Below are 23405 nucleotides of genomic sequence, written 5' to 3' on the forward strand. Positions count from 1 at the left end.
ATAGCGCTATTGGAAGGTTTAAATATACCTCGGAACTTTAGTACTTGATGTTTGTCGGGCTTTAGAGCCTTTGTTGGAATCGGAAAGGACAATACCTTAAAATTCATTTAAGGTCGGGCAGCACAAGCACAATGGGCTTGAATGGAGCGGCTTCCACGGTACATTTATATGTAGCGAACTAAAAAATGATTTTAAAATCTGGGGATCAAAAGTGACGGATCCAATGAACTTGGATATTAATACTTAAGTATCTGCACTATATATGTTAACTTTGCACTAACATCAATGGACCTTAGCGGAAAGCATCTACATACATCTTACCTGTCTTCTATTATACATTCTATTATACATAGTCTACCTAATGTAATAAGTAGGTTAGCCTAGTAGCACAACGTAGCCACGTACTACAGGCATGAACTCCTCTATGACACGTACCTATTTGCACGTAATTTCCCATCGTAGACATTGTTTCCGCCCAAATTGGCCCCTCTCCTCTATTTAATTTCAGCCCCCCGCTAACCGGGCGTAGTTGCACTGCAATCCATCGAAGGAATCGACGGTTAGCTGCGGGTTCAGCATGAGGTTTCAATAGGCATCTATTAATGAGAGATAATCAAGGTACGATATTATCTGATTGGGGGCGGTGAGTAAGCTTATGAAAGGCTGGCTTTGATGTTGTTGAGAGGGATGCGATGCAATGCAACTGTACATTTTGATATGCACAGATCTTATTATTATTGTGGAGAGACAGACGGTTGAGCCCCGGACACAGCCGCCGGGAACCGGATCGGCGCTCTTGGTTGAATAGTTATTGGCTGTTCGGTGCCGCTGACGAAATCCGAAATCCATCTTTTAAATTGTTAGTTATCACCTGTTTGACATAGGCGTGGGGCGCCCAAGTGCTTTTGTTTAGACTTAGTTACATACCTAGTTATGTCCACCCACCTTACACGCCTCTGGTAATGAATGCATCGACCACTCTTGTTCAGATATAAGTTTAGGCCATTCCCGACTAACGGCGTTTAAACCCATCTCCTGCCGTATGTAGTAAGGTATTTATAACTCGTTCCGCTAAGCTCGCGAATCTGAGAGAAGGCGATCGAGTATAAATCGGCAAGTTCTTAGACCAGTATACTCTTCTCTCTTCATTCGACATAGCTCGCAAATATTTTGACTTGACGCGTAACCTATCGATATCTTTCTGGTTGGGATACAATATTCTAGTAGTCTCGGGAAATATTGTTACTTAGATGTCTTGAGTGCCATTGATAAGTACCTTAATAATGCGATCCTAGAGCTCCGAGAAAATATAGCTTTTGAACATACGCCTACAAATAACAGCTATATCAACTTAACTCTTCATAAAATCTCCGTATATTATAGTTATTATGTGTGCTAATGTAGGTACTATAAATGATAGACTATCGCCATCGTTTCGGCTTGTTAACAACACTTCTCAGTAGGGCGAATCTCTTGTCTACATCGCACTAATCGAGTGTCCCGATAACTATAACTACCTCCAGGTTAAAATTTAGCACGCTAAATATCAAACCCGTCGTCTAATCTAAAGATGGATGATGCTCATGATAAATGAGTTAGTAAGTCTCGGTGTCGATGGTCTACACCAGTACTAGATAAAGCTTACAGTGCTTTAGTAATCCACACGAGAGTGGGTTTCTGTATAATTAAAGTCTGGTTCATGACAGCGACATATTCTACATGTAACCTCTAATACAAAGGTTTTCAAGTAGTGGGGAGCCGTAAAAAGGCGAGGTTCCTCTAAAGAGGTCCTTAGAGGAAGTTTGCTAATAGCCATGTTTGATAGAATCGAATATGCTGGTCTAGTTTCATCCTCGATACATCACAACTTATATATTATACGTGTATATAATCACCAACCCTTCCAACTATAAAGCCTACATCTGATATAAAAGCTCCTACTCGATAGTACCTCTCATATCAACGGCTTTTTATTTCCATGCCGTGTTCAGTTTAAGACGCCAATCAGGCCGGGCCTAAGGTAGACCAATGCTTAAAGCGGCGCGGTGGCTGTAGCAGGGTTTTCAGTCCCCGTCCCGCATCAATTTAGTACGTTGGCGTAATTCAGATCGCATGTATTCAGTATTCGTAATAGTCTCGCATGAAGATGAGTGATACCGCATAATCAGGACTTTTCAATTTCACATCTTGGGCGTGAACATGATACCCAGGCTCGAATCAATCTCCTTGACCTTCTGGACCGACTTCTCGTACCCGGGATGTGCCTCAAGCCTATCGATGTACGCGAACACCTTAGGGAACAACGCCTTAGGGCCACCGCTCTCCCACGTTCCAAAAGTCTCAAACTTATCCTTAGCTGCGATTAACGCGAAGCTGAGAAGAACATCCGCAGATGTGAGTTCCGGGCCACATAAGTAGTCGCCTCCCGAAGTCGTCAGCTGCTGTTCCAAGAATCCCAGCTGCGACTTCGCGTTCGGGAAGACGAGGCGGCTGAGGATCTGGTTGGCGACCATGGAGGTGATGGGACGGATGAAGAAGGGGATATTGGACCCCTTGAGCGCTCCCAAGACCATCGCCATCATAAGCATCGGCATCAGCGAACCCTCAACGTAATGGAGCAGATACTGCCACCGCAGCCATTGCTCAGTCTCGCCGCCGACTTTGCCGTCCTGGCCGTCCTTCCAGCGCTTAGGCATCATGGTGGTGCCTTGGCTAAAATGCTCGCTTAGGTATTGAGTGATGAACCCGCTCTCAGCTAGAACGGTTGGCTCTTCCGAGCCTGCGGGTGTGATGGAGATCACAGGCGACTTTCCTAGCGGATGAATTTTCTTTAACTCGGGAGGGGCGAACATGTTTACTCGATGAAATGTTTCAAGCTCATAAGGCACCTTGAGCTCCTCAAGAAGCCAAAGGATGTTTTGAGCGCGAGATTGCTCTAGCCTGTTTAACTGTAAGAGACAGCTCACGATGCGATGGGAATAATGAAGGAACTTACCAGTAAAGCTTAATCTTGGGCTGTTCTTCAGTGGCCATGGTGGGCAAAACGTAGATGATTGTAAGTTATTCGAATATCAAAAATGATTTATATAATGATAAAACAGAGAAGTTGCTCTGGGTCTTATTTGTATGTTTGGGATAGGAAAGATGGGGACACTGTCTGGGTCTTGTTAGATTTTATACCTACACTAGACTGAGTTCTATGTAAGTCGAGCCCGGATTCAAATACCAAGCAAGACTAGAATTTAGTTTTAATTAGCAGCTGTAAAATCCTAGCTTTATTACTCATCATACGACGAAAGAGGATCTCTTTCTATCTTCGAGAATTTGCAGAACCATGGCTAAAAGTTGCCGAGGTATAATTATTTTGCACTAAGAGCATTGCGGGCTATGTACATCATAGACTATCTAAGTCCTTAGTTAGGTAATTACCTGAAGTAAGCAGTGTGAGTAACACTACGATTAGAATTAATAGGTATTATAGTTACACAAGGCCATCATGGGAAGGCCTAACCCTCAGTACTTAGTCGTTATCAAGAATAAACTGAATATCAGGCATAACATGTGAATATGGAAGATTGGTTTGTGTAAACCTATTTCTTCATGGGTACGGGTTCGTAACACAGCTACGTCAGTTGTATGGGGCGGGTCTTGGTAACTTTTTTGATTACCTAATTCCATGATGGAAGCTTAAGCTTTAATACGCCACAATAAGGCTGAAAATCAAAGGCACCCCACGTTACAAGCCTCAAACCATCCGAGACGTCTAGAGCGAATTGATGCTACTATCAATCAATCTTGAGATAGACCTCTCGAAGACAACCACCTAAACACCCATCTATCTAGTGCACGGCAACTGCCTACCTCTGTCAAGATGGCTGGCCTAGAGCACTACCGTACGTACATATAACTTCGAGAGCTCAATTGAATTTCCGATCGCGGCAATAAACAAAGAAGCTAACATTTATGTCAGGCATGTCCATGGACCCGGCTATCCAGAAGCTAGGGAGTACGTCCACTCGTTCCTCGTCCCTCCTCCTAAGGCCTCGCCGTGAATCATGGCACAAATAGAGGAATCGCGCAAGGCTGCGCTGCCAAGGAGGTAAACAAACCGTAGCTGATATGATCCGCAGACATGACCACGAACCGCCACAAGTTCTTCCGATGGACTCCGCGAACCGCCCGCATCACCTTCATGTACGCCATCGTCGTGCCGGCCATCTTCACCGTTGTCGCATACACCACCGACGTGAGTATTCGACCTACCTAGCTGGAATTGTTGTGGAAATATATACCTATGTAGATACGGCGATTGCTGACATAGCTCCGATGTGTAGGGAAAGTACGAATTGCGAGCGAAGAGGAAGGGTGACTTGATTAAGGAGTTCTAAGAGAAGAATTTGCGTGGGAAAGGCTTGGATGACTGTATATAAGGCTAGGCGAAACTACCGTAATTGAACGAGGACTTTGACCAATGAACACTTCTCAGTGCCTCTACTTTTCAGGTGTATGATGTTAAAAGTGATCTTGAAAATGAATATAAAGAGGGTTCTAGTGTCTAACGGTATGGTATATTCTTCAATTGAAGTTCTGGGTTGTGACAGATATGATATGTGAACGACAACTCCTGATATGGCTGCTACTCGTTCTCTTCTACATATTTCATTCAGGCTTCTCTCGAAAATATATTCTAACCATTAATAAGAGCGCACCTTCTCTTCTATTGGATTATGATGGTATTGAAAATAATAGTTTCCATATATAAGGTAATTAATCCCTTCGACTGGTATAGCTAAACGACAAACGGTTAGTTTCTCAATGGCGAATATCACTTAAATAAGAGATAACTTCAAAACTAAAACCAGTCAATTGATACTAACATATACTATTAGTTACATAAAACAGCAAACGCAAACCAAACTTTTTAAATATGCTCCCTTAATTGCCCGTCCCCCCCATCTATAACTCCGAAAATGCATACCATAAAAACCGGAAAGCGGAAACAAGTTGTAAGACAATTTTGAAGGGTATCTATACACAATCACTTGCTTGCTGAACACTCGGGAGCATTCGGGTATCAATTTGCGTCCGTCGTGAGAGCCAAGACAGGATGACCTGCTTGCATTGAAATCAGTAAATACACGAGTGAGACATTGCGGAGTCGGAACAACTAACTTTGTCATAAGTCCGCATAGGACGATATCTCTACCATATTTTGTCTGTTACCGCCAAATATGCTGTTCATCTTATCTTGTCCGCTTTCCAAAAAATACTGTTGTCTCCACCAGGACCGTGTCCTATGCCCGTCTTGTCCCTCTGCCACGTCCTACAGGGGGCGACTCAGGTAAGCGTTCTCCCCTCCTCCATTCACCCATCGGTATGCTACCACGACTTCCAAACCCATCGTATCCCCTCCCGCTATTCCTTAGTCTACCAGAGCGGTCGGTCCCGTTCTCCTGTTCTCTTCTGCCGAAGGAGCTACTGGGGACATGACCTATAGAAGCCCTGGGCTCGCTGGCACCGGTACTGCGTCCGACCCTTGCGCTAGAAACAGGGGCAACGGAACCGTCCGGTAGGGGAGGGAGGATGGCGCACGATATAAAATCACCGACGACAAACCTGGCCTCCTTTAGAGTCTTATCTCCTTCGGAGTCGAGCGTCTTCTCAGCCTCAGGGTCGTCAGGGTCCAATCCTCGCCCCCCATTACCAACTATCACGCTACCTAAATCTTTAACAGTGTACTTGGACGACGTTGGACCCGAGGTGTTTCGCGTGTCTGGAAAGATGAGGCGGAATGCGAAACGGGTGCCGATGGCCGGGTCAGGGACGAGAGATGGCTTCAAGGCAGCGATAATATAAGTAAGCTCCGTTAAGGTGCAGTCGGGCCAGGTATATATTGGCATATGCGGTGGGAGCTGCGACGTATTGAACTCATCGGGTCTAAGATGTGTATAAGCACTCGGGTGGTCCCCCCTTATTCTTGGAGCGTCGCAGGGAACCCCATGAAGGTTTACTCACCTGTGAAATGCGCCGGTTCGATAGAAGAGCCGTAGCATAAACGGCGGTGTTGCGTGACGATCCATGTTGAGATATCACTTCCCCAAGTGGTACCTTCTCAGGAACACTATGTTCAATCTTAAATCATGTTGTTGCGACTAGTAAAGTCGACTTATATAGGTACACTTCCTAGGAACGGAGTAGATGAAAGTTAGGAGAAACAAGACAGCACGGATAGATGGTACGTTAGGAATGTTATAAATGGAAGCTCGGAAATTTTAAACTTGGGGAGTGACGAGGCTACGAATGATATGCTTCAACTTTTTTTTTTTTGAAGCAAGCAAACGCAGGAGCTCGAAAGCTTCGCTGATAAGATTCCAGCTGTCCAGGGACTCGGGGGTTAATATGTGCTAATATTGATGGTGGGAGATGCTAGAAATGTTAAATACTACCTCCTAAACTTTAAGAAGCCCCACCTACCCCGGGCAGTTTAGCGGCTCTTTATGATGTAACTTGGATAGACCGTAGCATACAATATAGAGCTGTTTAAGCGTAGCGTGCAGGTGGTCTGTTGCTAGATAGTCGGTATGATCGGTATTTTCCCACTAAAAACTTGCCGACCTCCTTAGTGGGTTGACTCCTATTGGACACTTTAAACAATAATTCAACCATGCGACTTTCTTCCCCATACGCCGCCCTGCCATCTCCATCCTTCCAACATACACACCACATCCGCACGGCTTTCCTTGGGACCACGTAGCTGAGACCTCCACTCACTTTTAAAGCAGTCATCTTCTACCAGCCACCCGGTGGGCTCGCAAATCTTGCCAGAGCACCCGTCCTCCAATATGGATTTCGCATCGCTCATGTCCAAAGAGCTCGCCAAGGCGACAGGAGCAACAACAACACCTACATCTACTGGCGACTCCTCCTCCTCTAATAACAAAAAGTACATACGCCGCTCCGAAGCCGAAGCTCAGCGCGAAGCCGCGTACCGGGCAGAGCAAAAAGCCCTCGAGGAAAAGCGCCAGGCAAAAGCGGCCGAAAAACGCAAGCGCGAAGAGGACGCAGCCGAGGAGGCCAAGGCCCGCGAAGAAAAGCGCCGGAAGCTAGAAGAAGAGACGCGGCGCCGGCGAGAAGAGCAAGCAGCCGAAGAAGAGCGCCGCCGACGGAAACGCCTCGGGCTCCCCGAACTATCCAAGGAAGATGGCAGTAGCGGTAGCCGCGAAGGCAGCGCAGGCGCCGAGGGCGACGACGACATCCCGGAGGAGGCGCTAGTCTCGAAGCTGCGCGAACTAGGACAGCCCGCCACGTTATTCGGCGAGACGCATCGCGCGAAATTAAAACGGTACCGAAGACTCACGACCGTCGTGACGGCCGGGCCTATACCTACAACGCTGCAACTGCTAGAGGAGAAGGACATGAAGGTAGAAAGTTCGATACCGCAGGACAAGGCAGGACGACAGTATCTCTTCCGACAGCTAGCGTCGTACTTCACGATGGTGCTGCGGGAGTGGGAGGTGGCATTAGCGCGGGAAGAGAACCGTGATACATTTGCCGGGAAGGCAGCTATCAACGCTATGGTATCGAGTCGTGACAACATGGTACCGCTATTCCGTAAATTTGAAAAGGGCGAGCTAGAGGACGACATCCTAAAACCTGTCGTGGAAATCGTTCAGGCCGCCCAGGAGCGCCGCTACGTCGACGCCAACGACGGGTATCTACGCCTGAGTATCGGTAAGGCGGCGTGGCCTATCGGTGTTACCATGGTGGGTATCCACGAGCGAAGCGCGCGGGAGAAATTACACGATGGTGAGCGGGGACATATCATGAGTGACGAGGTGACTAGGAAATATTTACAGAGCATTAAACGATGCCTAACGTTTGCACAGGTACGCTGGCCTCCGGAAGATATCAGGCAGTTGATGGGATGATATGGTAATAGCAATCAATTAATTCATTCCTGGACTACCTTGTCATAGGGTATTTGCGAATCTCATGCTCTTGGACGACGTAATATGCCATGCAGACATAACCCTAAAACCTCCCTGCAAAAAAAAAAAACGAAACTACATGCAATACCCGTGACGCCTGTATCCTAGCAACTCCTCATTATGCGCTGTATGCCTTCGTGTTTGGCTGCCTCTCAGCTGTGATGACAAGTGTTCTTGTGAAAACTCGGTTCATCTCCAACATATTTTTCTTCTAAACCCTGACTACTTCTCGCCAGAATGTTGGAATTCATTGCCTATAATAGACATGATTCATCCTATACATTAGAAGAATTACCGTCTTATTCTCAAAGCGATACTACTTAAGACATTGCGTCGTTGGAAGCCGGCTGTCTTCTGGCTTCGTCAGTCCAAATGTCGCCTACGCCGGGGAGATTGCCAGTTCCTACACCAGCAACCTTTCTGGTGCCTTTGACCTCTAGGTCGGCCGCTACGATGTTCATCCGGCGAATTCTCTCTAGGACTTCCTTTTCATAATTCTTGGCGGAATCCAGAGCTTTCTTCTGCATGACTGCTCTGGAGTTGGTGGAGACAGCAACAAGAAGCTAAACAAAGATCTTAGTAACGCGTTAGTTTTAATAGATACATCTCAACTTACCTTATCAATGGTGTTAATGCGAGCATTTAGAGCACCTGCTCTGATCATATCAATGAGCTCTGATTCAATAGACTCTCCGGGTTTGGCAAAGGCTGCATTTAGACTTTCCAAGGTAACACATGAGAATGGTACGAAGTACTGGACAATGCACTTGCTGCGAATTTGCGAGAAAATTGCAGGAACATGTGCCTGGAGATAGATGTCGAGAAGGTAATCGTTTCGGTATGACTCGAGTATTCCCAAGCAAGCCGAGTATCGTCCGTTGACGAACAAACTAACAGCTTTGCGGATGTGTGGTTCTAGCTCGAGATAGTTTCTAAAGCTAGAGTTATCCAGAACTCGAGTCTGTAGCTCTAATCGGTCCATTGAGGCGAGTGCAAGAAGCCCTCCATATGTGGCGACGTCATTTAGGCTAGCGACGTCGTTATGTGCCTGACAGCTGATCGGATCCCCAACTTCGAGAAAGCTCTTAGCAGCATCGTAATATCGACCTTCTCCAAGTTGAGCAAGACCATAAATCATCTTCTGATAAGGTTGCTCGGAATTCTGCTCGTTGCTTCCCGGGCTCATAGCCAAGACCTTGTTAGCGTTGGCTAGAACTGCAGCCCAGTCTCGCTTCTGTAGCATAATGCTAATAATATGCTTGCCTACGTCTTGGATATGAGATTGTGTACTAGCATCGGGTCGCATCTTGATATAGGTTTCGGAGGCTCCGTTAAGATCTCCAATAGACTCAAGGTGTTCGCCGAGATCACGGTGGCCAATCTAAATATGTCAGTGTTACTCTCGATGATTAGATGCTTTCTTGGGTTGGAAGTGGATTTATACCCTAATACTCTCTTTGACCAAATTGTTTTTATACCCCTTAAGCTCAGTTTCAAGTCGGTGAGTTTCTGCCTTATTGGCTTTCGCTGTTGCCGTGACCCAGGCATCATCCCACTTAGCCTCAGGTTCGTCGGGCGCAGCAATGTGGATATATTCGAAAGCATCGCGGTATCGCTGGACGTCTTTTCCACGCTTGGCTTCGGCCACAGCAGCTTTGAGGGCATCGACGCATAGAGGTACGGAGCATTGGCCAATTAACAATAATCGGTCGAAACGAGTACGGCCTAGTAGAGTGAGGTGAGTATCTATTAGTAAACGAGGTAAAGCACGCGGGTAGCATATGCTAGGTTACCTAGAGTCACTTACCTTTGTAATTAGAAATGTATAGATCAAGGTCCAGCTTCGGAGCATCTAGAATACGTTAGTTTCCCAACAACTTGCAGAAGAACTTGTTTGTTTTGAAAGTTATTTCGTACCTTTGACAATAACAACGCCCTGGTTGTCCATGGCGGTAAAAAAGGTAAGGATGTGCTGGTCGGCTGCCATGATGCCGGCGCTCAAGAAAGTAAGGCCTATAGTCAAGTAGTTGTACCTTAATTTGTTGGCTACCTATGCTGTGAAAAAGATGACTGGGTGCCTGAGAAGTAGAATTATTATAGACTGAGGATGTTGAATGCTTAGTATTGTTTTGGGTTATTATGGTGTGTGTTGGAAATGTGTATTAGAAAAAAAAAGAGGTATCAAGGTTGCGAACGTCGAAGCTGCCTCTACGTTGTTTTTGGCGGGGTAGCTACACCTTAGGTACGTTGAACCTGACAAGCAGAATCGCCTCAAAAAAGAAGCCCCGTTCTAATTATGTAACATGAGTACCTCATATCATTAACATCAATATCTTCACCATTTCATTATAGAAATTGACGAAATATCTTTTTAATTCAATTTTACTAGATTGTTTTCAACACATGGTTTTTTTGCTATTTTCTTTTTTATTGTTTTTGTTAAAGAAGTAATTTTGAAAAAAGGACATGTCATTTGCTTTAATAAGAATGGGACATATTTTTTAAACGTTGTTCTAACAAGGCCTTATCGCCCTATGCATGTGGCACATTCCATTGGACTGTTATTCAGGTACACAAGTACGTATCCAGCTAGCATGGGGACGTAAGGCTTAAGTGGAGTTTTGCAACACTAGCAGGAGCGCGTGCTGTTGATTTTGGTAAGCAGCTAGCCAGTCTGTCTCGAAAAGTAATGGCGCAGTCTTGGCATTTTCTTCTAAAAACAACACTATATAATATATGTAAAGAAAAGCACAAAAGAAGATAACAAAAAATAGAAAAAAATACCTATTGATTTTTTGGCTTTTATTATTATTATAGGTTTTTTTTATAATTTTATTGCTGTAGAAATGGTGGAATTATAAGTATATTAATATAGCATATTAAAACGTTATTAAAAATATATATTTAAAGCTATATTTTTAGCGCATTATTATCTTAATAAAAAAACTAAAATGATAAAAAGGTATAATAGCCTCTTGCAAATAAAACGATATATATTATAATTTTATTACTATTTATTTTGCTTATATAACTGGTGATTCTTTAAGAAGGGTTAAATGCCAAAACCGCGCCATTACTTTTCGAGACAGGCTGCTAGCCAGCCTTCAGCTTGCCGAAGCCTCATCCATCCACATTCATATAATAATCTACCTAACATAACAAAGCTACCAAGCCGTTAATGTATAGTTATCACACACTTTATAAATTATATATTTTGCTCTTAGGCTCTCTGAAAAGTTTCTTAAAATTGAGATTAGTATTATACTTCAATACTTACAGAAATATATTAGATTTGCTTATATTAATAGTATTGCCTCGGACATAGGACGGCTTTCCGGCAAGTTCGAATACTTCCATCTCCCGTCAGCCCGCCCATATCTTGGATCCACAGGCCAAGCAACGAGGCTAAGGTGGATACAGACCACGAGACGAATGTTCAATTATCTGAGACCTATTTTTTTTCAATATGTCTTACCTTAGGTACTTAACAAACTTATTGGTTAACTCAAACAGTACTACATACCCCGTAGACACGTCAAATATAGGTACTTGCATACCTCCTTTTAATATGAGTTGTAAGAACGCGTCTCTGAAACTTACTATACTCTAAAACTTCACCAATATAACTACCTATACTTAAATAGGCGAAATTCTATGTGAGAAGAGGTATTTTGGGCCAATTGAATGATATGAGTTGATCCAAATATAATTGTATCATACTAATGATGGCTATTGTATCTAGGTATATTATTTTAAATACATGGAAGAATGGGTATACGCCGGCCTTGGTGCTCGTATCTATTCTCTACCGTGGTCTAAATGAGAATCATATCGCGAATATTGCCAAGATTGAAGTCCACTTTTGCACGGAGACGCGAGCTCCAATCATGGCGTATTCCGGTCCAAAGAGCTTTTTCGGTGGAGAGAGCCAAGACGGCGGTGTGCCGGTTTTCCGAGATCTAAGAGGTATCTATCTCTAATCCATATCAGCTCCTAATAACAATTGGGACGAAGGTAGGTATTGATCTGTCCTTGTCAATAATGTGAAACGCAAAAAAAATAATGTCAAAGCAAAGTATGCTTGGTTGGAGAATAGAGCAATTTACTGGCTTCATTTACATAATATCAATGATAGATCTAGTCAGTTACGGCTTGCATGCTGGCTTATCTCTACTAGATCAACGCCGCTCCGCGAATATGCATGCAAGAAAATTGCTTTGAAGGTTAGAGGCATGCCAAGACCACTGCTACGGGCTCTCCGCGTACGTATGTATGGAATATACATGGTGATCAGACCTGCAACGGTCTGCAATGATACCTTGTGTTCCTGACCGGTAAACTTGATTATGGTGTAGTCGATGTGAGAGAAGCTGCCATTGTGAGAGTCTATAGCCGCTGTTTATGTATTTGTATTAGCAATACGCTAAATCCCTCCGAATACTCGGGCTGAGCATCGTCATGGCAAGTAATTTTAGAGTCATCGTATTTATCAAAGCATAAAGAGCGAAGAGGATAGGTTACTTCGAAGAAAAGGAATGGAGATGGCATTGGTACATATACCTAGGTATGGAGATGATCTATGCATTTATAGAACTTGAAGTTATGGTCTGGTAATCCAGCCTTGTAAGTAAAACTAGGTATGTACATACTTGGCGATCAAAGCTTGGTGGAAGTCAGCCATAAAACCACCTACATGTTCTAGACTCGAAGCCAAGAGCGACTCATTAAACATACGTAATTTGAAAAAATTCGGGTTGGAGAGATCTATGTAGTTATTGATGAACCGAATAACCCGATCTCTTAGTGGAAACCCCGACTCTATTAACTTTGTCCAAATGGACCTACTGAATCTAGGAGGCCTCAGTAGTTGACATCGAATTAAGATATATTGATGTTGCCTGTCATTAAACCTAGAGGCCTCCTGCTGGTGCTCTCCAACCAAAAAGTTGCTATCCTAGGTACAAAGCTCCCTTACGTGCGTCCTTGTGTTGGAAATAACATTCGAACATGTTTGTAATATTAGTCCTATCCGTGATTGCTTATGGTGTCGATAATATATTAAGTGTTACTTACACGTTAACACCGTCATGTAATTGATATAAGCTTTTCTATACTAATATAACTAGATTATAGATTCCTGAGCACTCTTTTGTATGGAAATTCCCGGGTTGTTAGATTAAGTAATAGGTAATCAAGGGGAAATATATATCCCAGTAACTTATTTTAATATATTCTTTCGTGAAGATGTCTCTGATCAGTGCTAGATATGTGTATCTCTATATATACATATACTGCTTACATATATGCATCTGAATATGCATAAGTCACTAGTGTAAATCGGAGTAGTCTGTTCAAATCTGTGTGACCCCAGCCTGTTACCATACCAGGTTTTGGTGGATCGAATAAACCGTTATTTCACCGTTATTTTACCATTTGCATATTTAAACGTTTGAAAATCAAGACTTAAGTGAACGACGAATAAGATTTTATATCTATTGAAGTTATTTTCAACGTTTGGAAGTGATTGGAATGTTTATGTGTATAGCTATTTATATTTCCAAACGTTTCACTTACTTTCAAACGTTATAGCGTTTATAGAAAGAGCTACAAAATCCACGGGAAGGCCACGGGAAGGCCACGGGAGCGACGGGAAGGTAAATTAGGTAGGTACGTATATTATACAAATACAGGGGCAGGTGGGTAGGCAGGTGGGTAGTCAGTCAGTCAGTCAGTCAATAGATTACGAATACAATTATTAGTTGAAAGATTGATTATATAAGACTATTTAAGGGACTATCTAAAGGACTATATAAGAGATTATCTGAGACTGGCTAGGAGACTGGTTATATATCTAATTAGCTAAGATATTAGAAGGTCAGGGGACTGACTGACTGACTGACTGACTGACTGACTGACTGACTGACTGACTGACTGACTGGTTGGTCAAATGGTTGAGGACTTAGAAGAAAAAAGGATGAATGGGAAGGAAAGGGAGGGCCCTTTATATAGACCTGTATACCTGTATACCTGTATTGCCTCAGATTTGCCTGTACAACCTTGATTTTAAATTAGACCTTGTCTTGTATGGCCTTGACAAGGGTGTAAGGCCGTGATAAAGGCCTTTAGACCGACGGGAACGACGGGAGTACGTATAAATGCTTAAATATTTGAAGCTATATTGAATATTCGAAAGGTTAAATATTTAAAAACTTGAATGTTTAAAAATTTTTAAACGTTTAGATATTATTTGATATTAAAATAGTGGTAAACGCTAAGAATGGCTAACGTTTTTGATCTTGAATATTTAAATGAAATAAACAGTATAAATATGGGTCAAAAAAGTAAACGGTTATTGAACTGTTTATTCGATCCACCAAAACCTGGTATGGTACTTCGTCATGACTTGTAAGGAGGTACCATCCGGCTCATTTATCAAGTAGATGTACAATACAGGGATTACCCAACTTCTAAGCAGCTTCGCCCCGCCTTGCAAAAAGCAGTACTTATCCAACTATATGATCCCAGTTTATCTAGCTAAGCGCCTTTCTATTTGCATAGTCTCCCCACTCGAGCCACCATGTCTTTTTTTTCTTAAGCGTTCCATCGTCCCCCCTTGAAATGCTTCTAAGAGACGAGACGAATTGGCTTTAGATTCTCGTTCATCGTACCTATTATTTACTCTTCGCAAGGTGCCATAACTAGGAGAAGTATATCCTACCTAGTTATCCATCCGATATTTCATTAGTTTTTAAAAGTTACTAGCCTCAAACAGTATCGGCCCTATCAATCAGTCAATCAATCAATCAATCAATCAATCAATTCTATCCTTGGATCGGGTTATTCCGACCGACCGCTTTTTCTTTTCTTTTCAATCCCGTTTTGATCATTGTGTTTGTTCGTCGTTCATACTCGCTACAGGTTACTACAGGACGTCAGATAATAAGCACATACCTAATTACTTCATTACTCTCTCCCGGTAGGTACCTGATCTTCTTAGTATACCCTCCTTTTTACCCGTAGCCCTACATACTTGTGTATATGTATCTCTCTTACTGCCAAGGGAAGAAGAGAAGAAAAAAAAAAGACGTCGTTCATATACAATTCCTACACTACCTAAAGTATGTACGTAATAGCAAAGCCAAGGTAGCCTACTGCATCTCTAATGTATAGGAGGAGGTAGGTAGAGGTTTTGTCCTACCTACCTCTAATCTTAGGCGCCCTATGCTATGGATGTCATGGATGTCATGGATGCTATGGATGCTATGACCTACGCTACTGCATCAGCGCCTTCGGTCCCATCTCACCCTACCCTACTTTTCTCTTACTCACTTACTTCACTCAACCGTCTATCCTAGATATTCGTACTCAGATAAGAACATGTCTTTACTTATTCTTCTTCTTCTATCTTATTAATTTATTTTTCACGTTTCTGGTTAATGCCGAGGCTATATATCTAATCCTCCAGCCTATTCACGGAACTTCAATTGGGCCAACCCCCTCCTACATTACTGACTTCTTTTCATATAGGCAAAGCAACTTCTGCCCTGTATTGTGGTACCTGTTCGATATAATCAGTTTGCTCAGGAGCAAGCGTTAAAGATCCGAAAATGCGCTGGAATACATCTGCTATCTCATAAATATATGAATTAAAGCGATAGAAGACGGCACCAGGCTATATTCTTGACCTATTCTAGGAGGGTGCCATTCCCGGCACCCACAATCAACTGGACATGACACCTCTTTCTCGCTCTTCACGCACTCCTGCTGATCGCATAGGATCCGTTAAGTCCGAAACTGTAGACGGCCAGATATCTGACGAAGAAGAATCTTCCTTTCAAGCCTTGGAAACGGGCTCTCCAGCTGGGGACACTCCAGCCTCTGCTCCTCAAGGTAGCCATGTCGAAAGTTCTAGCGAAACACCGTCTGTTCCTCTCCAGAAGCGCCGGAGGGTGACGCGCGCATGCGAGTATGCAGTTTTAAACTCCATTTTTCTGCTATGATCCCTCTTTGGTTGCCTTTGAAAACATGTCTCTTATGTGAGCGTGTCTAGTGTCACCCGGAGCTTCCTAGTCAGATATCTTCACCTTCGACGCTTAAGCAACATCTCAAGGTCTAAATACTAACTTAGTTTCTTCTAGTGAATGCCGTAGGAAGAAGATAAAGTGCGATGGCAAGCAGCCATGCACCCATTGTCAGGTGTATAGCTACGGTAACTTTTACTCGCATTCTTTAGCTATTTCTTTGCCGGCTGATGTTTTATTGATAGACTGTACGTACGATAAGCCTTCCAACAGGCGCAGGAATCCGGCTCCGCAGTATATAGAGGCTCTAGAAAATAAGCTATCGAGAGCAGAGAACTTGCTGCGCAGATTTATGCCAGATGTCGACCTCAACGATCCAAGCCTGGATCCTGCAGTTCAGCAGGAGTTTCGCATCCGGGAGCAAGCTAGAACACGGTCCTCGGCAACTAAGGGAAAACAGCCAGGTTCCTCGTCTTCTGTAGACGCCCAGTTACATTCTATGATCGAAACCGCTGGCCAACTCGACCTCGACGACAGGGGCAACTATGATTTCCACGGGACCTCGTCCGGTTCAGTCTTCTTCAAGAGGATGAAGGAGCATTTTCGTGGTCTTCTAGGAAGAGATTATCAGGTGCCGTTTCTTCCTCGGCCGCCTCGACCTGTTGGTGTCCTCACTCTAGACCCCCCAAGACCCCCGTCAAGTTCACGAGCGCCGCCAAGTCGTATTATACCCCCTTACGATTTACCCCCAAAGGAGAGGGCCCTTGCGCTATGTTCCGAGTCACTTAATAACGCGACATGTCTTCTGCGCATCGTCCATGTCCCTTCCTTTTACAAGATGCTGGATGACCTATACGAAAAACCAGTAGGCGCAGCTGGGACAGAGAACAAAAGGAGTCTAGCGCTAGCATACTCTGTAATGGCCCTGGGCTGCATGTATAACATACCTGAAAATGACAATTCGGAAACGCCGCCGTATAAGATCGCGATGGACGAAGCGTAATACTATGCCCCCCCTTCCCCCCTTTTTGGGCTTCTCTGATCTCGACTAACTTATGCATTTTTAGAATTAAATATTATAGCAGTGCAAGAGGCATTCTGCAAGATATAACGGAGTGCCGAGACCTCCCCTCGCTTCAAGCTCTACTTTTTATGATACTGTTCATCCAGTCGATATCGAATTTAAGTACTTGCTATGGGTTTGTGGGGATTGCCTTACGATCTGCGTTGAGGATGGGTTTACATCGACACCTACCTCATATCAAACTAAATCCGATAGAGGCCGAAACGAGACGAAGGGTTTTCTATATATGTAGGCAGATGGATACGTATGTGTCTGCATTACTGGGGTTTCCCCTACTTTTAAATGATGAGGACATTGACCAGCCTTTGCCAACCCCTGTGGACGACGAATACATCACGAAGGACAAGATACTCATCCCGCCTCCAGGGACCCCGTCTTTCCTCGAGGCCTTTAATGCGCACGTACGACTGATGGATATTCTGGGTAAGGTTGTTAAAAACGTTTACCCGTTGAAAGGTATGGAACAGAGTGAGGCTGAAGGTGTTGGGGAGCCATACGCGTCATATACGATCAGCTATGGGAAAATAAAAGAAATCGAAAAAGAGCTTCAAAAATGGAACGAGGACTTGCCGGATGCTTGGCGGCCGAACCCTATTGGTGCTGTTGAAGTTGTTCGGTAAGTTATTCCTAGAGTAGACGTTGAACTCGAGCGCTTACTAAGTGGTCTTATAGGGTGCGTAACTTACTGAGGTTTACTTACGCTCATATCCAGATGGTACTATATAGACCATTCCTCCATTACGTTTCTCCACGTATCACGGCTGGCAAGGATGTAAATGAACGTGCCTACGCTTGCGGAGCCGCTGGTGTTAGTGTCGCGCGAAACATCGTACACATCGGGTTAGAGATGCGAAAACAGGTTTCTCTTGTAGGACCGTATTGGTTCACTCTTTTCACCGAATTCTTCGCTATTATAACGCTGGTCTTCTTCGTTTTAGAGAATCAAGACAAACCCGGGTCTATGGAGATTTTTGCAGATGCTATAGCCGGGAAAGAGATTATTGAAGAGCTTTCAAGAAAGAGCTTGGTTGCGGACCGCATATCCCAATCTCTAGCTGTAAGTTGGGACTATATGACAAACCTACCGATATATGGCTAATCCTAGCAAGATACTCTTTGATCAATTACCAAAGAGCCTTAAGCAGGCAAGCACTACGACATCTCTAAAACGTCCCGCATCAGGAGTACATGATGATATGACGATGCCACTTCCAGTACACTCAAACGATTCAATACAGCGTCTCCCCGAGAGACCCAATCAGCCTCGGGGGAAATCGTCGAAAAAGGCTGGAAAGACTCCAGTCGGGCTCGTCCCGCAAGTCATCCCCGTTGATAGTTCTTCCCTACCACAGCCAGAATATGGCGGCTCATTTACCTCCAGTTTTCAATTCTCGCCGTTAGATTTACCGATACCATCCCCCGATTCCGCAACGGCCGCGGCCCTACACGAGCCTAGCCCTCTAGATTTGCAACATCAAGCATTCAGTGCGGGCAATCCGGTCCATCAATTAGATGCAGTGATGTTTCCCTCGGACGACCCCTTAGAATATCCCAACCAGCCCCAACTTGATTTCGGCACTCATCAGTCAGGCGTACCGGGCGGTAGTCAAGGAGACCTGTCACACCACGGTCCTGCTCCGTACTATATACCTAATTTCTATGATAGTATCGAAGGACAACTTATGGGACCGCTACCGCCATACTTAATGCAGTCGCAAGCTCAACCAGGCTTCAACTTCCCAGCGCAGATGTATTCGGATCCGATGCTGTTACAGATGCACACATTAGAACACCGTCATTCACCCCACCCGCAACTTCAATCAGACCAATTACACTTGATGCGGCGACGGGGTCAACAACCAGGAGAGATGGAAGAGTTACTAGCTAATACGTCGTGGCAGCCATTTCCTTAGCATGGAATGGACTAGGTTTGTGAGTAGAAAAAGGATACCCCTCTGCATAATTACGACATCAATAGATGTTTTCTTAGATGATGGAAGGGATTGGAGTTTGGCATAGGTAAATCAAAACATTGATGATTGACGCCGAATATGGACAGTCACATATTGCAGTTTATGAATTTTCGTTCTATGGACGTCATCTAAGATATCTATGATCCAAAGCGAGTCTTATACCCCCAACATAGGCAATGAGCAGGATCTTTTAGAGACACGGCGGGAGAGCATCTCGTCGTGGATTATGCTCAATGATGTATATAAAATGTGTAAATCAGGCACATAACTTGGCATTTGTGCTATTCACGGGCCACCTTATAATAAAGTCAGCTTAAGTGGCCTCTATTGATGATGCAGAGCAGACCGTCATAGCGATCCTATCCATCTGCGACGTTGATCGGAGTCCGATCGAAGTTAGCTCCCAATATGCCCAACCCTCGGAGCTAAAATCCGAGACGAATGAACTCGAAAGAAAAGCAAGGGGTTACGTCGGCATACCTCTTGGGTATACCTCTTGTTGGTCCAGTTAATGGCCAAGTAAGAGAACAAGTAAATCTAGGGTGGACATATAGGGCACAGCTTGAGGATCTTCGGGCTTTCTGAGGGGCTGCACGACGGCCTTAGACAGATCATTTAGGTTCTAGAGGTGGTCTTGGCCATGATTGTTTTGAAGGGAATATTTGCTTGGTACGTGTAAATTAGTTATAGGTATGGTACTGCGATGCGAACCGAGCTTCGCCACGTGAGATCGCCCAAGCCCAAGCCCAAGCCTCCAACCAGGTTGAACCAGCTAAGCTGTTGCATAAGTTTATTTCGTCGAATAAGATCAGCCGCTTTAGCTATATAATACAACTATGCCCAGGGGGTATATATTAGAATTAGTACAACAATGACAACACCCCCACTGACGATGCTGTCGTTGCTCTACTCGTCAAACAACAACTAAATCTACGGAAAGGTTTTTTTTCTTTTTTTAAGATGGAGGCTATAGATATCGAGCACGACCTAGTTATCGTTGAGGAATTTGATGCTTTGTATGTGTTACTGCTATCCCGAAGCCCTTGTTAACCTTAGCTTCACCGACAATTACAATGTCTACCACAATGGACCTTCATCAGTTCCGCTGCAGGACTAAGGGTCTGGTACACAGCGCCGTCTCTGCCGCCGTCGCAGTCATGCTCAGCATTCCAATTCTGTCTAGGATACCACTAACAGAAGTTATTGGGAATAGATCTATCGAGGTTAACGTCGCGGAATTAGAAGGTAAAGTCGACGAAGGTCTTAGGAGATACCCTGGTAAGTTCAGTTCTAAGCTTAACTAAATCATATTCCTTCGAGCTACACACCGACGGTATAGTGTTGGTAGCTTAGTCTATTACACCAACTATATTGTATCAGTATATGTTTACATATAATTATACGGTTTGAACGCGGTTCGATTTGCACGTATCTTTTGAACTATACAAGGGTGATGCTAGCCCCTGAAGGATATTATTGCACGTTACCCAGCCTCCTTTTAGACAAAACAACACAACATATACATTTGCACCACATCATCTTTCTGAGCATACCGCATCGTCTACCAATATCGGATCTACGTCCTATATTCCTCAATTCTTCTCTTTTCTCTTCTCTTCTTCCGCGTATATACGAATGTTTTAAGAATATATTCTAACGATTGTTAGCCAAACAACATGCGAGGAAGGTTGCTAAGGAGCTTGGAGCCGATAATGGAATTATCTATTTGCCGGGCCAGCTAGAATCAACGTGGGAAGATTCAGATCAAGGGCCCCCGTTCCGGCAACGCCGATAGTATGTCTGCTTAGGTACCCTTCAAATGGTATCAACCTCCTTCTAAATATCCTCGAGACTAACTGAAGCACCCAGTTTCTATTATCTGACCGGTGCCGACTTTCCGGGCTGTAGCGTGACGTACGATATCGCTGCGGACAAGCTCACGTTATGGATCCCGTTTACACCTCCGGCAACGATACTCTGGTTCGGGAAGACGCCTACGCTGGAAGAATGTATCACGAAGTCGGACGTTCATGATGTCAAGTACATCGGCGAGCTTCCGGCTTATCTGAACGCACGGCTGACTACGATCAAGTCTCTTTACGCCCTTCGCTCAGCTCAGCTGCCTAAATTTGACGGCTTCGAACAGCTGCGGCCCTCACTCAAGATCGACGTCACGTCGCTTCAGCCGGCGATGGATGAAGCGCGGGTTATCAAATCTGACTATGAAATAGCTATGATTCGTAAGGCTAACGAAATCTCGTCGGCGGCACATAAAAAGGTCGCTCTACAGCTGAGTAGCATGAAAAATGAATGTGAAGTCGAAGCCGCATTCGCTGCGGCGTGTAGAGCGGCTAACGCGAAAGCGCAAGCTTACCCTATAATCGCCGGGTCCGGTCCTAACGCTTCAACTCTGCACTACGAGGCCAACAGCGATCCACTTGCGGGGCGACAGCTTGTGGTGCTTGATGCCGGTACTGAGTGGTCTTGCTACGCTAGCGATATAACACGTACCCTTCCCCTAGGTCCACGTTACCGGTTCAACTTGGAGGCTCGGGCTATCTACGAACTTGTCCATCGGATGCAGGAAGAATGCATTCGACGCATCAAGCCAGGCGTCATCTTCCGCGACTTGCAACTACATGCGACTTTTATTGCCGTTCAAGGCCTACTAGAACTTGGAATCTTGCATAATGGGACTGCTGAAGAGATCTTTAAGAACGGTACCGGTGCCGCTTTCTTCCCGCACGGCCTCGGCCACCACGTCGGTCTTGACGTTCACGAGTTGGTTTCCTCCTCCCTGTTTACATACCCTCTAATCCCCTTTAAACCCCTTACCCTACTATGTCCACAACAGCAAACCCCTATTCCCATCACTTCGTATGCCAGTCGTAATAACGGTATTTTCTCCTCTAGCGTTCTTAGCAGAGACCTCCTGCGTCCCGCCGGTGAAGGTATGTGGGGAAAGCGTCGACCCATCGGTCCCCAGTCCGTACGTGCCATGATCAAGCAAGCTGCCAGCAACGCCCCTCCTACGCCTTCGTCGCCAACCAGCACCACCACCGCCAGCACATCACAGGATCCACAATCGCCATCCACACTCACTGAATCCTCGCCAACACAATCTACAAATCCACCTCTCCCGCCACGATCATCGCCCTCCCCACCTCCGGTAGTAGTCACAACAGCCGAACCAACTTCACCCTCGTCACCGCCCGCCAGCAGAAAAAACAGCAGCAACAGCGACAGCAACGCCACCATCAACGGCGACGTCAACCCCCCCCTTCCGCCACTCCCACCCCAGCCCCGACGTCTGCCATCTCCCCCTCAACGCCAGCAATCCATCTCGCAGCCCCAGACCCAACCCAAGAGCAAGAAATCAAAGCGTCCGACGCGCAGCTCGCTGCAGCCCAACATGGTCGTCACGGTCGAGCCGGGCATCTACTTCTGCCGGCCGTACATCGAGGCGTACTTCCTGCGCCGCCCCGAGCACGCGCGCTACATCGACGCCGCGGCGCTCGAGCGCTACTGGGCCGTCGGCGGCGTGCGCGTCGAGGACTGTGTGCTTGTTACGGATGGCGGGTACGAGGACCTGACGACGGCGCCTAAGGGGGCAGAGTTGTTGCGCATGATGGGGTATGCATGAGATGGGATGCGCTGGATGGGAATAGGGGGGGGAGGTAGATCAGCGGAGGGAAATAAAGGGAAAATAAAATAAACATAAGGGAAAAGAGAAAGAGAAAGAGAAACGAATGGGATAAACTACATGAATACCTACCCGAACAGGCAGGTAAGCGAGCAAGCAAGCGAGGATATATATATTCATACTTTTTGGGTTTCTTTTGTTTTGCTTCGTCGATCATTATTTACATATTTACATCACAAGGTGTCTACCTCCTATATATACATAGCTCATACAAGGGATGGATGGGAATAGGCGTTTGGGAAATCAGCTTGCTGTATATGATGTATCTTATCCACATGTATGTAGTCGATGTCTTTACGGCGTCTTTTCAAGCTTCGGTTGGGGTTTAATTTGACCTTTATGAGAAGATTAGATTTCGCGAACACCTCATATTATATAAAATATAATTGATGGGAAAGTATGTCATTTCGCGCAATAATGAAGCCCCTTTTATTTTCGGTATATAGTACAAGAGAGACATCTCGTCACACTTCAAATGTTTGGTTTAGGGTAACGCCGCCTCATTGAAATTCTCATTCATGCGCTAAACAAAAAAACACAGTCATGCAAACCCGCATCCCACGTCCAGATATTTTATACAAAGTTCTACCCAGCGCCTTGCCTCACCTCGCCAGCCCCTCCTCAAATAACTATTTA

The 23405-nt window shown here is 44.9% G+C and overlaps 6 protein-coding genes across 7 annotated transcripts; 3 read left to right on the forward strand and 3 right to left on the reverse strand.

Moving 5' to 3' along the window:
- Positions 1–2180: 2180 nt before the first annotated feature.
- On the reverse strand, positions 2181–3033 carry GL218_04508 (Glutathione S-transferase 1; the record flags this gene model as incomplete). Its single annotated transcript, XM_033581121.1, has 2 exons — positions 2181–2940; positions 2996–3033. The coding sequence occupies 2 exons, from the start codon at positions 3031–3033 to the stop codon at positions 2181–2183; spliced, it is 798 nt and encodes a 265-aa protein (XP_033435415.1).
- An 838-nt stretch (positions 3034–3871) lies between these two features.
- GL218_04509 (putative nadh:ubiquinone oxidoreductase subunit protein) lies at positions 3872–4388 on the forward strand (the record flags this gene model as incomplete). The annotated part of the gene is made up of 4 exons (XM_033581122.1): positions 3872–3893; positions 3971–4006; positions 4131–4246; positions 4335–4388. 4 exons carry the CDS (start codon positions 3872–3874, stop codon positions 4386–4388), a joined length of 228 nt encoding a protein of 75 aa, XP_033435414.1.
- Positions 4389–5294: 906 nt separating this feature from the next.
- Positions 5295–6080, reverse strand: GL218_04510 (Histone deacetylase complex subunit SAP18; the record flags this gene model as incomplete). Its single annotated transcript, XM_033581123.1, has 2 exons — positions 5295–5937; positions 6016–6080. The coding sequence occupies 2 exons, from the start codon at positions 6078–6080 to the stop codon at positions 5295–5297; spliced, it is 708 nt and encodes a 235-aa protein (XP_033435909.1).
- Positions 6081–6842: 762 nt separating this feature from the next.
- GL218_04511 (Pre-mRNA-splicing factor 18) lies at positions 6843–7928 on the forward strand (the record flags this gene model as incomplete). Its single annotated transcript, XM_033581124.1, has 1 exon — positions 6843–7928. One exon carries the CDS (start codon positions 6843–6845, stop codon positions 7926–7928), a length of 1086 nt encoding a protein of 361 aa, XP_033435910.1.
- A 380-nt stretch (positions 7929–8308) lies between these two features.
- Positions 8309–9975, reverse strand: GL218_04512 (COP9 signalosome complex subunit 1; the record flags this gene model as incomplete). The annotated part of the gene is made up of 5 exons (XM_033581125.1): positions 8309–8551; positions 8605–9369; positions 9433–9713; positions 9796–9840; positions 9906–9975. 5 exons carry the CDS (start codon positions 9973–9975, stop codon positions 8309–8311), a joined length of 1404 nt encoding a protein of 467 aa, XP_033435906.1.
- Positions 9976–15718: 5743 nt separating this feature from the next.
- On the forward strand, positions 15719–22709 carry GL218_04513 (the record flags this gene model as incomplete). 2 transcript variants are annotated; one of them, XM_033581127.1, is made up of 8 exons in its annotated part: positions 15719–15954; positions 16127–17008; positions 17077–17709; positions 17766–18150; positions 18203–18887; positions 20734–20860; positions 20936–21847; positions 21980–22709. In XM_033581127.1, 8 exons carry the CDS (start codon positions 15719–15721, stop codon positions 22707–22709), a joined length of 4590 nt encoding a protein of 1529 aa, XP_033435908.1. The 2 variants fall into 2 exon arrangements, with proteins under 2 accessions (XP_033435908.1, XP_033435907.1); XM_033581126.1 differs by lacking the exons at positions 20734–20860; positions 20936–21847; positions 21980–22709 and having other exon boundaries at positions 16127–16197; positions 16255–17008; positions 18203–19006.
- Between the last annotated feature and the right edge of the window lie 696 nt (positions 22710–23405).

Source organism: Daldinia childiae (genome assembly GCF_008694065.1).
Source record: "Daldinia childiae strain JS-1345 chromosome Unknown Scaffold4, whole genome shotgun sequence".
Lineage (NCBI taxonomy): Eukaryota > Fungi > Ascomycota > Sordariomycetes > Xylariales > Hypoxylaceae > Daldinia > Daldinia childiae.